General features: G+C 46.0%; 1 protein-coding gene across 1 annotated transcript in view; it reads right to left on the bottom strand.

The window, feature by feature from the left end:
• Nucleotides 1-15,000, bottom strand: part of kiaa1549la (KIAA1549-like a) — a gene marked incomplete at both ends in the record, with an annotated part of 60,688 nt that overhangs the window by 41,906 nt on the left and 3,782 nt on the right. The window contains 5 exons of the mRNA XM_083654747.1: nucleotides 5,372-5,540; nucleotides 6,730-6,863; nucleotides 8,238-8,460; nucleotides 11,899-12,014; nucleotides 12,174-13,022. Of these exons, the coding sequence (XP_083510873.1) occupies nucleotides 5,372-5,540; nucleotides 6,730-6,863; nucleotides 8,238-8,460; nucleotides 11,899-12,014; nucleotides 12,174-13,022 (1,491 nt within the window). The remainder of the gene's footprint in view (nucleotides 1-5,371; nucleotides 5,541-6,729; nucleotides 6,864-8,237; nucleotides 8,461-11,898; nucleotides 12,015-12,173; nucleotides 13,023-15,000) is intronic.

Genomic DNA, 15,000 nt, shown 5'->3' with positions numbered 1-15,000 from the left:
CGTGGATGCCTTGTGAACGTTAAGGAAAGTCAATGTGTGTGTCACAGTGACGGATCTGCAGATGGGGAGGGGGGGGATTTTTAGCATTGCCCCTGGCCGGCACGCATGATCAAATTCCATTAAACACTCCTTGTCGGTTTTCATTACCAACCTCCACGAGCATCAATATTCTCTCTACCTTCATACAGTGCCTCTCAACTGTCTGCTCCCTCTATCCAACTCCTCTGAGCCTATCTCCTCCTCTCCTCCTCTGCTTGTCTGCCTGCATAAAATATCTGTCTCTCTCCATCCATTCTGCTGTCTCCTTCTCTCTTTATCTCCCCACTGCTCGTCCCGCCTCTTCCTCTGTCCCATTCATCCTTCCACCAATATCTCCTCATTTCCAATCTGCCCGTGTGGCCATCTGTCTCCACCTAACTCCTCTGAGCTGGCTATCTGTCTCCGCCTAACTCCTCCTAGCTGGCTATCTGTCTCCACCTAACACATCCTAGCTGGCTATCTGTCTCCGCCTAACACCTCCTAGCTGGCTATCTGTCTCCACCTAACTCCTCCTAGCTGGCTATCTGTCTCCGCCTAACTCCTCCTAGCTGGCTATCTGTCTCCACCTAACTCCTCCTAGCTGGCTATCTGTCTCCGCCTAACACCTCCTAGCTGGCTATCTGTCTCCACCTAACTCCTCCTAGCTGGCTATCTGTCTCCGCCTAACTCCTCCTAGCTGGCTATCTGTCTCCACCTAACTCCTCCTAGCTGGCTATCTGTCTCCACCTAACTCCTCCTAGCTGGCTATCTGTCTCCACTAACACATCCTAGCTGGCTATCTGTCTCCGCCTAACACCTCCTAGCTGGCTATCTGTCTCCACCTAACTCCTCCTAGCTGGCTATCTGTCTCCGCCTAACTCCTCCTAGCTGGCTATCTGTCTCCACCTAACTCCTCCTAGCTGGCTATCTGTCTCCACCTAACTCCTCCTAGCTGGCTATCTGTCTCCACCTAACTCCTCCTAGCTGGCTATCTGTCTCCACCTAACTCCTCCTAGCTGGCTATCTGTCTCCACCTAACTCCTCCTAGCTGGCTATCTGTCTCCACCTAACTCCTCCTAGCTGGCTATCTGTCTCCACCTAACTCCTCCTAGCTGGCTATCTGTCTCCACCTAACTCCTCCTAGCTGGCTATCTGTCTCCGCCTAACTCCTCCTAGCTGGCTATCTGTCTCCACCTAACACCTCCTAGCTGGCTATCTGTCTCCGCCTAACTCCTCCTAGCTGGCTATCTGTCTCCACCTAACTCCTCCTAGCTGGCTATCTGTCTCCGCCTAACTCCTCCTACTGTAGCTGGCTATCTGTCTCCGCCTAACTCCTCCTAGCTGGCTATCTGTCTCCACCTAACTCCTCCTAGCTGGCTATCTGTCTCCACCTAACTCCTCCTAGCTGGCTATCTGTCTCCACCTAACTCCTCCTAGCTGGCTATCTGTCTCCGCCTAACTCCTCCTAGCTGGCTATCTGTCTCCACCTAACTCCTCCTAGCTGGCTATCTGTCTCCGCCTAACTCCTCCTAGCTGGCTATCTGTCTCCGCCTAACTCCTCCTAGCTGGCTATCTGTCTCCACCTAACTCCTCTGAGCTGGCTATCTGCCGAGGCTTGTTTATAGCCTAACTCCTCCTAGCTGGCTATCTGTCTCCGCCTAACTCCTCTGAGCTGGCTATCTGTCTCCGCCTAACTCCTCTGAGCTGGCTATCTGTCTCCGCCTAACTCCTCCTAGCTGGCTATCTGTCTCCGCCTAACTCCTCTGAGCTGGCTATCTGTCTCCGCCTAACTCCTCTGAGCTGGCTATCTGTCTCCGCCTAACTCCTCCTAGCTGGCTATCTGCTGAGGCTTGTTTATAGCCTAACTCCTCTGAGCTGGCTATCTGTCTCCGCCTAACTCCTCCTAGCTGGCTATCTGCTGAGGCTTGTTTATAGCCTAACTCCTCTGAGCTGGCCATCTGCTGAGGCTTGTTTATAGCTTAACTTCTCTGAGCTGGCTATCTGCTGACGCTTGTTTATAGCCTAACTCCTCTGAGCTGGCTATCTGCTGAGGCTTGTTTATAGCCATAGTCAATGGCATTGCAGCAGCAGTGGCTGTAAAGTGGGGGCTTTTGCACAGCGCTCAGACTGTCTGCCACCGCCTCCCCTTAGTGACCACGTTTACATGCAACCTGGCTCATACTGTAGGTCTCATTGCGCTCTAAACAACAACACTGTAGCCTACTGTAAGTATTAAACATATTTTTTAAATTCCAGTGAATGATATACATGAATAAACAGAAGAAGAACTGGGTCGTTATCATGAGCAGTGAGAGCCACCATGTCTGAACAAACAAAGAAGAGAGAAACTCAAACTGCACCAACAGAAGATCCAAGCAGAAAGACGTCACAGTACAGGACACACTGTTTGACCGACGACAGCTGAGCTGACCTCTAAGAAGAGCAGTGCAGAAACACACCAAAAAAAAATGAATCGATCAGATTAGCACTAAATAATATCAAACATTGTTGATATGTGTGTGATGGTCAATGTGCAGCAGTGTGGAGGGGCATCACGCAAAGACCCGTCAGCCTCCACAGCGCAGGTCATGAATTAATCCACTCTGTTCACCACTTAAAAACAGGAGGGAGAAATAACTGCATAGACTATGACAGAAAGTAGAGTTTACTATTCCTATTCCTATTCCATGACGACATGCTGGAGACATGTACACAGCTGCCCACATGAACTCCCAGGCCAACATTCAGACTACCCACGCTTGAGAACCGCTCATCCATTTGCAGTCTCAGTGTAACAATAGGCATTGTGTCAGTAAGACTGCTACAGCCTACAGGTAGGCTATATCTGTCACTTCTTGTCTGGACTAATCATAGGCACTAGGGAATCATATCACTCATGCTCCTATGAAATGTTAACGACCAAAAGTGCGACAGAAATCAAAAGTAAGGAACGATGAAATAGGACGATCCTTGCTGTTGTTTGTCTTTGTTTTCATCCTTTGACAGCTGCCGTCGGCGTTGTTTTCATCATGATTTGCTAGTTAGTTCACCATTGGTTTTTCAGGGCACAGACAGGGTGATGCCAAGAAGGTTAGGACGGGCCCACGTGAAGTGTGATGTTTTATCCCCTTGGGTGTTTTGGTGGCAGCGCACAAATAGATCTTTATCTAATCTTACCCGGGCTAAAATTAGCTCATTCGGGGGACACGGACAGCGGATCGCCCGTGGCATGATTTGATAGGAGCCGTACAGCTGTTCCCCCCCCTCCCCCTCTAAAGTTTCACAGATGGTATTAGAGGCTGGCAGAATACAAACAGCTGATGAATTCTGTGCTGTGGGCCGTTCACTTCTGTACTTTCTCATGATTCTCAATATTGCTCATGGGGTAGATAACTAACCTTGCCACGCTCCAATCTATTGGTTGAATCTGAACCACCAGTGGTTCGCACCAATCAGCATCCAGAGGCAGCTAGGGGCGGGCTTTAGGTGTGACGCCAGCAAGAGCGAGCCCGTGAGAGACCTGCCCGGTCCCGTTGAAACAGTTTCCAGAGCGACTTGTTCCCAGATGGTTATTGGACAACAAACCATCTGGCAGCGTCAGGTTACAGATCAATGGGATCATCAATAAAAATAAAGAATACAGTACTCTACTTGGGTCTAGTCTAATTTAGCTTATTTAGGTCTTTTTGAATGCCAAATATACCGTACCTGAATGGGGTTTGGTGGTAAATTTTAACGGGGCTAAAATAGCTACAGAACTCTCAACACAAGCGTGTACTTCTTTTGTTCTGCTGTCTGCCTCCTGGCATATTTATGTACACAAAGGTTCCACCCAGCAGCAGAACACTCTGACAGCCTTATTCCCTGTTAACCCTCTCTGTTTGAGAAGCAGGTCAAACATACGCTAAGCCATGAATCATGCATTGTTCTTGTCCCACAGCAGACTCAATGTGGTTGAAGGCACCCTATAGGTGCCACTATCCAAGTCTGTCTCAGCCTGCCAGCTCAACAAGCAGGACAGCGGTTGTGATATAACTGCTATGGAATCAGAAGCGATAGACTGAACTCTTTCTAACGTTCAGATTTTGTGGTAGAAATGTGAACAACACCAAAACCAAAAGTCATTTTTTGGGCTGTCATCTTGTTGCACTTGTTCCCTTGCCTCTACTGAACGGGGTGGGGGGGGGGGGGGGGTGGGGTACATGTGGGAGGAGCCTGCATCCTTGTCATGGTTTGAATTCAACATTCCAGCCTTAGGGAGCTATTCATAAAAAGAATATAGGCTCCCTCAGGCTTAACATGGCACATTAATATGTTTGTATTTATTACTGCAACAATAATGTTGTTCGCCACAGTCGAAAACTACCTAGATGGATCACTCGCTTTTGAGACATCAAGGCTCCAGAGGGGTTTGAAATGTTGCTAAATCGAATGGCAAAGTCTCCAAGTTGGCAGCGACTTCCAGAAGTTTGGACCAAGATGATTTAGTTTGTCACAGTACGATTGCTACAGCATCAAGGTCTTCACCTCGCATTCAGCCAGAGAATCTGAAAGAGTCACGCTTCACTGCTCTATACCTGGCTATGAAATCACTGAGAGATTTAAAAAAAAAAGTATTTTTCTACAGTCTGTTCTTTATTGAGCTGAATATTATTCATAAAACAAAGGAAAAGTTTTAATGGGAAAATGTAACTTTATATAACGTATAATAAATCTCACGCTTAAGCTGTGATTTCAATCTTTCATAATCTATTCCTATTCATATGCAAATGAGTTGACGTCACACGACAGGAGAATTTAATGCTGGTTTCCTCGTCCGTTTGCCGACTGCCTGCTGTGACACACAGTGATGTATATAGTGATATGTATGCCTACGTCTTTTCATGATGAAGACTACACATACCAGTGGCTCTCAACCCTGGATGTGGACGACATGCGGGCGGCAAAGGACCACGGGTCGAATTCGAACCCGGGTCGGCCGCACGAAGGCCTAGTTGTGGTATGCACCACTTTAAGATATGTTTGATAACGGTTCAGTTGCTCATGCTAACTATTGACTATATAGAACACCATGACAGCTCCCAAAAAGTGAAGCCAAAACACCTCGATCACACCCCCTGGTGGCTAGCTGCAGTATAGGTCATAACCTCCCAGATAACAGAGAATCGGTTTTATCATGGCCAAGAAGCTACACTACAACCCAAGATACTGCCACAGTTCAACATCACTTAACGTTGCTATATTCTCCACAAGTGACGAGGGCAGCTGATCAGCTAGGAAGCAAGAGAGATTAAATCACATCACCATAAATGTGGCGTGTCACCATACGGAAGTCTTTGTTGGGGCGACTTACGCTCGGCGATGAGCAGCGGTGGGTAGAAGAGGAAGTAGCCGACCAGCTCTGCGGTCAGCTGGTTGAGGAGGCCACTGGAGATGGTCCCGTTAAGAACCGCATCCTGGTTCCTCACCACGTACACCAGTGAGACTGCTGGAGAGCCAGGCTCCTGGGACACACTCTGGATCTGAGGATTAACGCACGTACGCACGCGCACACACACACGCACGCACGCGCGCGTGCGCACACACACACACACATACACATACACACACACACACACACACACACACACACACACACACACACACACAGACACACATTTTAATATTTAATTTGAATTCACCAACTCAGACCCCAAAAGTCCCTATTTTACAATGTTATTGTTGATTTTCAATTTTGTACTTGTAGCACATAGGCGGAGCACATGTATAATTCACACAACCAAGTACTGGCAGACACACACAGAGCCATAAGCAAATACCTCATTATCTCATAGCAGATAAACGCAGGCATTACACTATTCCAGACACAGCATGCCACTTTGAATGAACAGTATTTTTGAGTCTCTAATAAGGCACCACCCTATGTGGGCTATACTGAAAAGGAAGCAACGGAGTCACCATAATAAAGCAGATGAGAAGAGATACGAGGAATAACCATCCCATTCCTCCACGAGCATCAATATTTCAGAGGATGAATTATGAACGACCCCTATATCTGTCTGACAGCCTGCTGAGACCTACTTTTGATTATGACGGTGTGTGCATGTATATCCCACAGTTAATAGAGCACCTTGACAGAGAGAGAGAGAGAGAGAGAAAGAGAGAGAGAAAGAGAGAGAGCTGAAGGTGGTTAAAAAAAAGCTGAACTGAAGCATAACACCACACCATAGATGAATGTGCCTATAAGTGATAATTGCTACCAAAACGGCTTGATTTATGTGAACTTTAGCTGAAAGGTTCCACAGCAATTTTGTGTTTTCTGTGCTAATTTTGAGTGAATTGCGAGTCTAATTGCATAGCGGCAATGATCCGCTCGCTGAAAAGTACTTTGATTGGACTATCCATGGTGGAAATCTCGTGTCATGTTGTTTGTTTGTTTGTTTGTTGATGTTGATGTTTTAGAGGAGCAAGCAAAATATATTGTGATTGCAAAAGTAGAATGGCTATAAAGAGAGTCTGCTATGAGTTTATACAGGTTTGAAAAGCAGCATAATAGAAAAGTGTGCAATATTAAGCCAAAGTTTTGCCTCTGGGGCCTTATTACAGTACTTACGGGATCCCTGATTAGCATACGACATACACATATGACACACTTTGCTGCGTGTCGTGCGTGCGTGTCGTGCTAAGAATAGACACTCGTGGCCGGCATACCTCGACGGTTAGCCTGTTGTAGGTCTCCAGCACTTTGTCTTGGGCCTCATCGAAGGCGTTCTCCAGCCTCTGCTCCAGCATCTGGGCGAAGCTGCAGGAGTAGATGTTGTCGGTTGGGCCGACAAACCTCAACACTTGGAGGGGGTGGAAAAAGATGGGAAATGAGTTTTAGTAACAGTTAGTATCTGTTGTCAGACCTAGAAACCAAAGGACTGAGAAAGAGAAAGAGTCAAATTCAGATAATGGTAACAAATGATAACTCGTGCTGTGGGTAGAGGTTGACCGTGTGACCGATAAACCCAAGCAGTGGGACAAAGCAACTGAAGCTCATCCTCACTATCTACAATGAGCACCGCTAAAAGAGTCGCTGTCCATCCGTGTCACACACCTCTACGCCGCCGAAGACCTGGTGAGACAACACGTCTTCATGACATTGTCTGTCCCTTTCTCTACCACCATTGCTCCCCTCAATTCTCTCACTGCTTTCGCCTCTCTGTTTTCTAAAACCTCTAAAGGGACCGGAGGTCAGAGGTGGACCATTATTCTGACATACATTCAAAGGCTGCGTTTGCTTATGGGTGTGAGCTGCATCTCTGAAAGGAGGCAAAATGGACTGCACATTATTTACTAGTCTACTACAGATATGCTGGTACAACCACACTGTTGACCCAGTTGGAACTGCAATGCAAACTGGGTTCTTTCTCATACAGTAATTTGCCTCGTGTATTTAGGATTTATGAGCTTGTATGTGCAAAAAAAAAGAGAGAAATTGCATGAAGCGCCTAATTGAACACAATGCACACTTGCAATGTGCACGTTCAAGATTCAAGATTTACTTTACAGTACATGTAATAGCCACAGCAAGTAATCAGATTACAAACGAGTAATTTGTCTTAGTGCACGTATGCACCATGGCGATCACATCAATAGTAGAAGATAATGCACAGCATACATTTTTATTCTGTCACTTGTTTCCACAAGGCTTGATTTGGATGTGTGTGTACTTGTGTGTGTGTGTGTGTGTGTGTGTGTGTGTGTGCGCGCGTGTGCGTGTGCGTGTGTGTGTGTGTGTGTGTGTGTGTGTGTGTGTGTGTGTGTGCGTGCGCGTGCATGTGTGTGTGCGCGCGTGTGTGCGTAATAAGAGGATGACTAAATGAATGGAGCAATTTGCACTCGCTCTGCAATCTGGGGAATTTGGGTTTCAGGGAAAAGTAAAGAGAGCAGATAAGTAGTCAAAATGTTCTAATTTTGTCTGGGCTCTACCCCTCCGCTTCTCTCACTGCCTCTTCTCTTTCCTCCCATTATATTCAAATGACCTTCTCCCTCTCTGCTTAATATCTGACCTCTGCTACCCTTTATCATTTTACGGCCCACCTCTAATAAGAACATTGTTAGTGTGTGACCTTGTTATGTGTTTGTTGTTGCAGCCGTGTCGTCTCATGAATCATATCAGTGATGCAGGTAATCTGGCCCGCTGCCACCGGGCGGGGGGGGGGGGGGGTCGTCACCTGTTTTGAGCTGCAGGTGAATGCTGGGAGTGGGCACCCAGGTCACCACGGGAACCAGCACGGCCTTAACCAGCGGCGCGTGCCGGCGGATGTCCGACAGCAGCTTGTGGAAGCCGTAGACGTTCAGAGCCTCCACCACCGCCGAGGAGATGTAGACCGTTTTGCCGCTGGCCACGTAGTAGACCAGCGTCACGTTGTGGGGGCTGCAGACATCCTGCTCCACCTGTAGCGGAGCAAACCGTTCAGAAACCGTTCAGGCTCTGATGTACAACCGATGCACCGTCTCTCTCTCTCTCTCTCTCTCTCTCTCTCTCTCTCTCTCTCTCACAATTCAAACACCTTGTCAACACATTGACGAGTGAGATAGTAAGAGGTAGGCATCACAAATCCTGGGTGCCACATTAGAGGCTGGTAAACAATGTAATTTGAATGAGACAACAAATGAACATGACTATAAATATGCCACTGTTAGCCAGATGGCTAATTTTCAACTGCTGTCCCTTGGAACTTTAGTTAGAACTGCCAGTGCCGGGGAGAACATGCAAACTTCACACAGGAAGGACCTGGGACGGACCGGGGTTCGAACCCGGGTCCTTCTAGGCAGCAGCGCTAACCGCTGAGCCACAGTGCCGTCCAAACAGAGAGACATTTCTTATTTGAATCTCCTAAATATGCAAACGTAACAAAAAGGTATTTCAAACAATTCCAAACTTTGATAACAGATTTCTCCAGAGATGTTTGAAGTGACAAAGATAAGACACAGTAGTGTGCTGTAATGTGGTTTCATTTGCTGTGTGGATTGTTATGTATACTAAATATTACAAAGATGATTGTATTTTATGTAGTTATAGCAATATTGACCTATGGTCACTCTGAATGCTTTGGTAACATAACTGTATCTTGGAATGCCAACTCGAATTGAAACTGAATAGACAGAGAAAGAGAAGAGTTTCAGTCATTTTTCTTGATCTGGTTGTACAGGTATATCCTGAGGCAATTTTTGTTCCAAAGCACATACACACAGACACACAAACTGCATAAAGAATCAGACATATGAAGGGAACAAGTCAACGCTATTCTACCAAAGGTTTAAACTGGTTCAGGTGTTAGAGTTGAGGTGTAAAAGCATTTGTAAGCACCTTTTCTAATGCTCGTACTTGATTTATGGTTTTAGAATACACATAGATCAGGCTCTAGGAATATATAATCTTTCTTCTTCTTCTTCTTCTTCTTTTTTTTATCCGAATCTGCCTCGAGGGCAATTTTCAGCCGTAGCCTTGAACAGTCATAAATCTGACAAACCGTGTCCTGAAAACACACACAGAATACAATTGGTGGTGAGTCAAAGGCTTGTATTTCTGAAAATGCACACCGCCCACTCTCCTCTTCCCTCTACAGTAGCCTACCTTCAGACTGCTCTCAGCAGCTGTTGCTGTTGTTGCTATGCCCTTCCTCTTCTCCTCAACTCAACTCAACTCAACTCAACTCAACTCAATTCAACTCAACCCAACTCAACTCAACTCAACTCAACTCAACTCAAATCAACTCAACTCAATTCAACTCACTCAACTCAACTCAATTAAACTCTCATCTCTCTGCTCTCCTCTCCTCTCCCTTCATCTCTTCTATTTCTCCATTCTTATCTTTGCACGACCCACCTTTGAGTTTTGAATCTTCTTAGAAAACAGGATCTTTTGGATCTATAATGTTAAAAGTCCATAACTCAGTGGATCATAGAACACTATTCCTTTATTGTTTTCCTTGGGTCAAGCTGCATATCCATGGAGGAGGCCCCGCCCATTTCTGCCCTCGAGGTTTGCCGCCATTTTTAATTTTGTCCAAAACTACTTTTTTGCTAATCCTCCTGCAAATTTGGTCTAATCTTCACCAAACCAGGACACACACAGCATGTCTGGACTGTCCTGCACAAAACCTGTGTCACGTTTTTTTTGAAAGACTGATAGATGATTTTAACTTGACAACATATTGTAAAGATTCTAAATCGCCCCTAGCTTAAACCGTCTATAATCGACTTCCAAAATTTGGTGGGTGGACCCTATTTCGCACAAAAATACAAAGTCCCAGTATAAAGAATTGTGTTGTTTCACCTTTGATTGAAAAATGCTTCTGCCAGATTAAAGACAACACACTACGTGATATTGACTGGCGTTTTCTCTCTAAATGTGCACGTTAGTTATTTTCCTTGTTAGGAGTAGCGGTGCCTGGTGGAGATCTGCACTCTGCTAAGTGCACTTTTCTAGTTCTATATATTTTAGTGTTGACAATTCGTGCAAACTTGTATCCCTGATGAAGCCAATAAATCGTTGACTTTTTTTTTCTCCATTTCCACCTTCGGATGTCAGGTTTGAACAGCAGTGTTGCAGTTAATAAAGCTAACTACACCTGATCTTCTCTCTCCTTGACAACATTTTAAAGCGATTAAATTTTTTTTGTCAGCAATTATGGACTAAACCGCATTGTTTAATGATGCAACATATTGCACACTGCATGCTAATTGCATGCCGTTTGACAATGCTGCTGTCCCTGCTGAAGTCAATATTTGCTGCCTCACTAGAGACACTCGCAGCACAGGCAGGCTCACAAACAAATGGAGAAAAATTGAAAGAGAAAAAAAGCAGTGGGATGAAGACAGTAGACAGACAGACAGGGAGATGAAGAGGGACAGGTGGACAGAGAGAGGCAGGTAGTCAGCACGGGCGGACCAACAGACAGGCGAGACGGACAGGTTGGCAGAAAATCAATAGGCTTAAACTGAAGTGGCAGTCAGAGAGGAGAGAGAGAGAGAGAGAGAGAGAAGGTGAGGGGCAGCGATGACACAAACATGGATGTTGAGAAGTGAGAGAGAGCAAGAGGAAAAAGAAGTAAGAGACGGTGGTTGAAAAAGAAAAAAACAAGGACAAATCAAAACAGACACAAACAAACACGATACACAGTGGCACAAGAGAATGATCAGTTAACTACATTGCTATGGTGGTGCAGATAGTGTACAAAGAACAAAATAATCACTCATCATTAGCATTTGTGTGTGTGTGTGTGTGTGTGTGTGTGCGTGTGTGTGTGTGTGTGTGTGTGTGTGTGTGTGTGTGTGCGTGTGCGTGTGAGAAAGTGAGAGCATGTGCGCGCGCGCGTGTGATAGCCTCTTTAAGCAAAAAACAGGTCATTTTTATTCAGCCTGAAATGCCGTCTGCATTAGTCACCTCACTCCGCTCAGAGGATCAGTCCTCATGAGGTGACGGCCGGGTACACCTCAAAATATATAGGATATCTTGAAGAACCGGCACGTGGCAAAGTTAAAGCGTTTTGGTAAACTACTTGTACATTAGCATCAGATAGGGCACTTTTTCTCTACGTAATTAAGTAGGTTACACACTGTCTGAATGTACATCAAGAGCATTTATTCCAACATATGTGAGAAGGAATGAGAATGTCAAATATATTCCAATATTCTGGAAACTGTCTGTAGATGCTGCTCTGTCCTTATATTAAGACACATTTGTCTCTGCTTCTTATCAGGTAACTATCTACTCAAGTCCAGAATTAAATCAAATTCAAATTCAACTAATCACCTACAAGTTACTGTGGTTACTGGCCACTGACCTGTGTTTATCCTAACTGATGTGATAAGACTGAAGTGACTGACCTGTGCAAAGGCATTGCTGTCATTGAGGGCTCTCTGCAGGGCGTGGCTCAGTCCTTTAGACAGGTTCTGCTTCAGGACCAGGTCCAGGCGGTTCCTACGCAGCTGGATGGACACAACTGCAGACAGATAAAGAGAGAGGGCTAAATGCAGGGGCACGGGCTCTAGAACTTTTTGGCCAATCAATAAGGATTCCGGTGTTGAATAAGACCACCACTAGTTTGAGAACAGCTCAACATTGACCATGGACTGTATGTTTTTTACTGATTTATCCGCACCTGTTCTGACCCAGTACTTCTTGGTGATGTTGCAAGGTAGAGGACTCTCCTCTGCACTGGTACTGGATGGAGGTTCTGTGGTCATAGTTGGAGGCGGTGTGGTTTGGACAGGGATGAACATGGTGGTAGTGGGAAGCTCTGTTGTGGTGGTGGTAGTGGTGGTAGTACTTGTAGTAGTAGTTGCAGGTATGGTAGTTGCAGGTGTGGTAGTTGCAGGTGTGGTAGTTGCAGGTGTGGTAGTTGCGGTGGTGGTAGGAAGGGTTGTGGTGGTGGTAGGAAGAGTTGTGGTGGTGGTGGGTGGAACAGTAGTCGTAGTGGTGGTGGTTGTGGTAGTGGTGGTGGTTGTAGGCTCAGTAGTAGCCACTGTGGTCGGTTCGAGGCTGGCAGCTTGCTGTGTGGTTGCAGCAGCAGTGGTAGTTGGTGGTATGGTTACAGCGCCCATAGTGGTCGCCGCCTGCGTTGTCATCGTCGAGGCGGTCACAGTCGGAGTGGTCGTCGAGGGCGTTGTGGCGCTTACCGTCGTCAGCTGAAGGCCGTGGTTGGTCACAGTGTCCTGGCTGGCGGTGTGGGTGTGCGACGGCGCGGTGGGTCCGGGTGGTGTGGTGGATAAAGGTAGTGCGTGTGTCGAGGCTGTGGTGGGCGATGGAGATGTGTGTGTGACGGCGGGCGGCGTGGGCGTGTGCCGCGAGGTGTTTGCGGTGCGCGCCGGCACGGTGGTGTTCCATTGGTGGGTGGAGAAAGGGCTGGTGATGTTGTCGGGAAGCGTGATGTCGTGGTCGCCCACGGTGGACAGAAGAGCCTCTGGGACGGTGGGGAGGTCCCAGGCTGGCAGACTGCTCACTGACTCCTCTGCAGGGAGGGAAACATCAAGGGATATTATACTGCATGTAACATGGCAGCGTAACACAATAATCTCATACTGGATGCTCAGAGAGGGATTTAACAAGGAGAAGATGGACAGGTATGGACAGATAATCTTGATTTCCCCCATAATTTACCCTCTATACGCAGAGGTTCTCAAATGTTTTTCCGCCAAGGACCCCTTACAAGATTCCACGGTAACGTGCCTGACTTTTAAATTGATAGGTTTGTTGGATTAGAATGTAATCTATGAACAATTTTAGATTTGAAGCATAACATATTTTCGTTGAACTATGAAGCTTTTGCAAAAAAAAAGTTTTTATTTTTATTTTCCTGGCAAAGTGCCACGGACCCCTGGGGGTCCCCGGACCCCCATTTGAGAACCACTGCTCTATAGACCTGCCTCCTCCATTGCAGCCGGCATTAACATGCGTCCTGCGTGATGGGTTCAGATAAAATCCTGGCTTAGATGCACGCAAACTCCTGAGTTATTCACTCAATCCACCACAGACAGACACATTTGTCCACATTAACAGCAAAGTGTAAATGCAATGCTTCTTCAATCCACTCATAGCAACTATGCAAATGCATCCAGACAGGGTGGGCCGCGCGAATGAAACACAGGCAGGCAGGCAAGGGCTGGCAGGTTAATAACACACTTGTTAAAAATGGATTGTCAGGATACTCACGGATGGGGAATGAACAAGATGAGGTGTTTACTGTCAGTTTGAAAGTATACAGTACACATAACAAGATGAATGTTGTAAGGGAAAGAGAAAGTTCATTTCAATGCGTACACCAGAGACACATTTTAATGTCCGGTATACATTTAATACACTTAAATCAGCTCGAACACAAAATACTGACACAAGAAGCATGTCAATGCCAGGTGCAAAGGAGGCCCGAGTTACCAAGAGGGATGAACTTACCATAAATTCCGGACTATAAGCCGCACCTTTTTTCCCGTTTTTTGGCCTTTTTTGGCCCCTGCGGCTTATATAACGGTGCGGCTTATCTATGGATTTTTTCAAAAAAAAAAAAAAAAAAAACTCTCTTTTTTAGCACTCTTTCTAACTATAAATCCACTTCTGTTTTAATTTCCTCTCTTGCCCTCTTTTCACCACACTGTATGACACTGTATGACACTGTGTGCACTGTAAATAACAACACAGGTGGTGTTGTGTTATGTTGTTTTGTTGAAATGTTAATAAATGGGAGCTTCCTCAAACAGCCATCTCTTTCCCGACAATCCCCTCTGTGCATGAACCCTTACATATGGTAATTAAACATTAAAACACAATAAAAAAAAAAAAAAAAAAAAAAAAAAAATACCATTAAAACACCCGCGGCTTATAGTCCGGTGCGGCTTATATAAGAAAAAAATAGTCAACTTTGCAGGTGCGGCTTATACACCGGTGCGGCTTATAGTCCGGAATTTACGGTAATCATTTCTGGAGAAAACGTGAAGCTCATTCATAAAATGACAGCTTGTCATCTTTCTGAATGAGCTTTCCTCCTCGCCGGGTTAGCCTTTTACACAGACGTGGATTCGGGGCTGTTACTACCTCCACTGCCGGACGCCAGCAATGATCTTGGCTTTCAAAGGCTGTAAAAGGGGCTTTAGTGTCAAACTCTGCACAGACATCGTTCTGCACAGAGAAGCTCAAACATTCAACTGTAGGAACAAGAAGAAAAACGGATTTTTGACTTTAGGGGTCTTTAAGTTTCTGCTTTATCTTTGTTTAATCACCACGGATGTGGATGGGCCCTCTCAGGGAGCTGTCAGCAAACAGCCAGCAATTCAAGGTGGCTGCATCTGTAGGAAGTGGGGAGGGTAATGGTGATGATGAGGAAGAGGAGATGATGACGGTAACAACAATATGATGAAGATGATGGCAACAACAGTATGATAATGATGTTGACGGTGATTATCTTTACAAAGGTGGCAATGGGCTACATGCACAAC

This window comes from Poromitra crassiceps (genome assembly GCF_964638095.1).
Source record: "Poromitra crassiceps genome assembly, chromosome: 18".
NCBI lineage: Eukaryota > Metazoa > Chordata > Actinopteri > Beryciformes > Melamphaidae > Poromitra > Poromitra crassiceps.
This window is presented reverse-complemented; position numbering and strand designations above follow the sequence as displayed.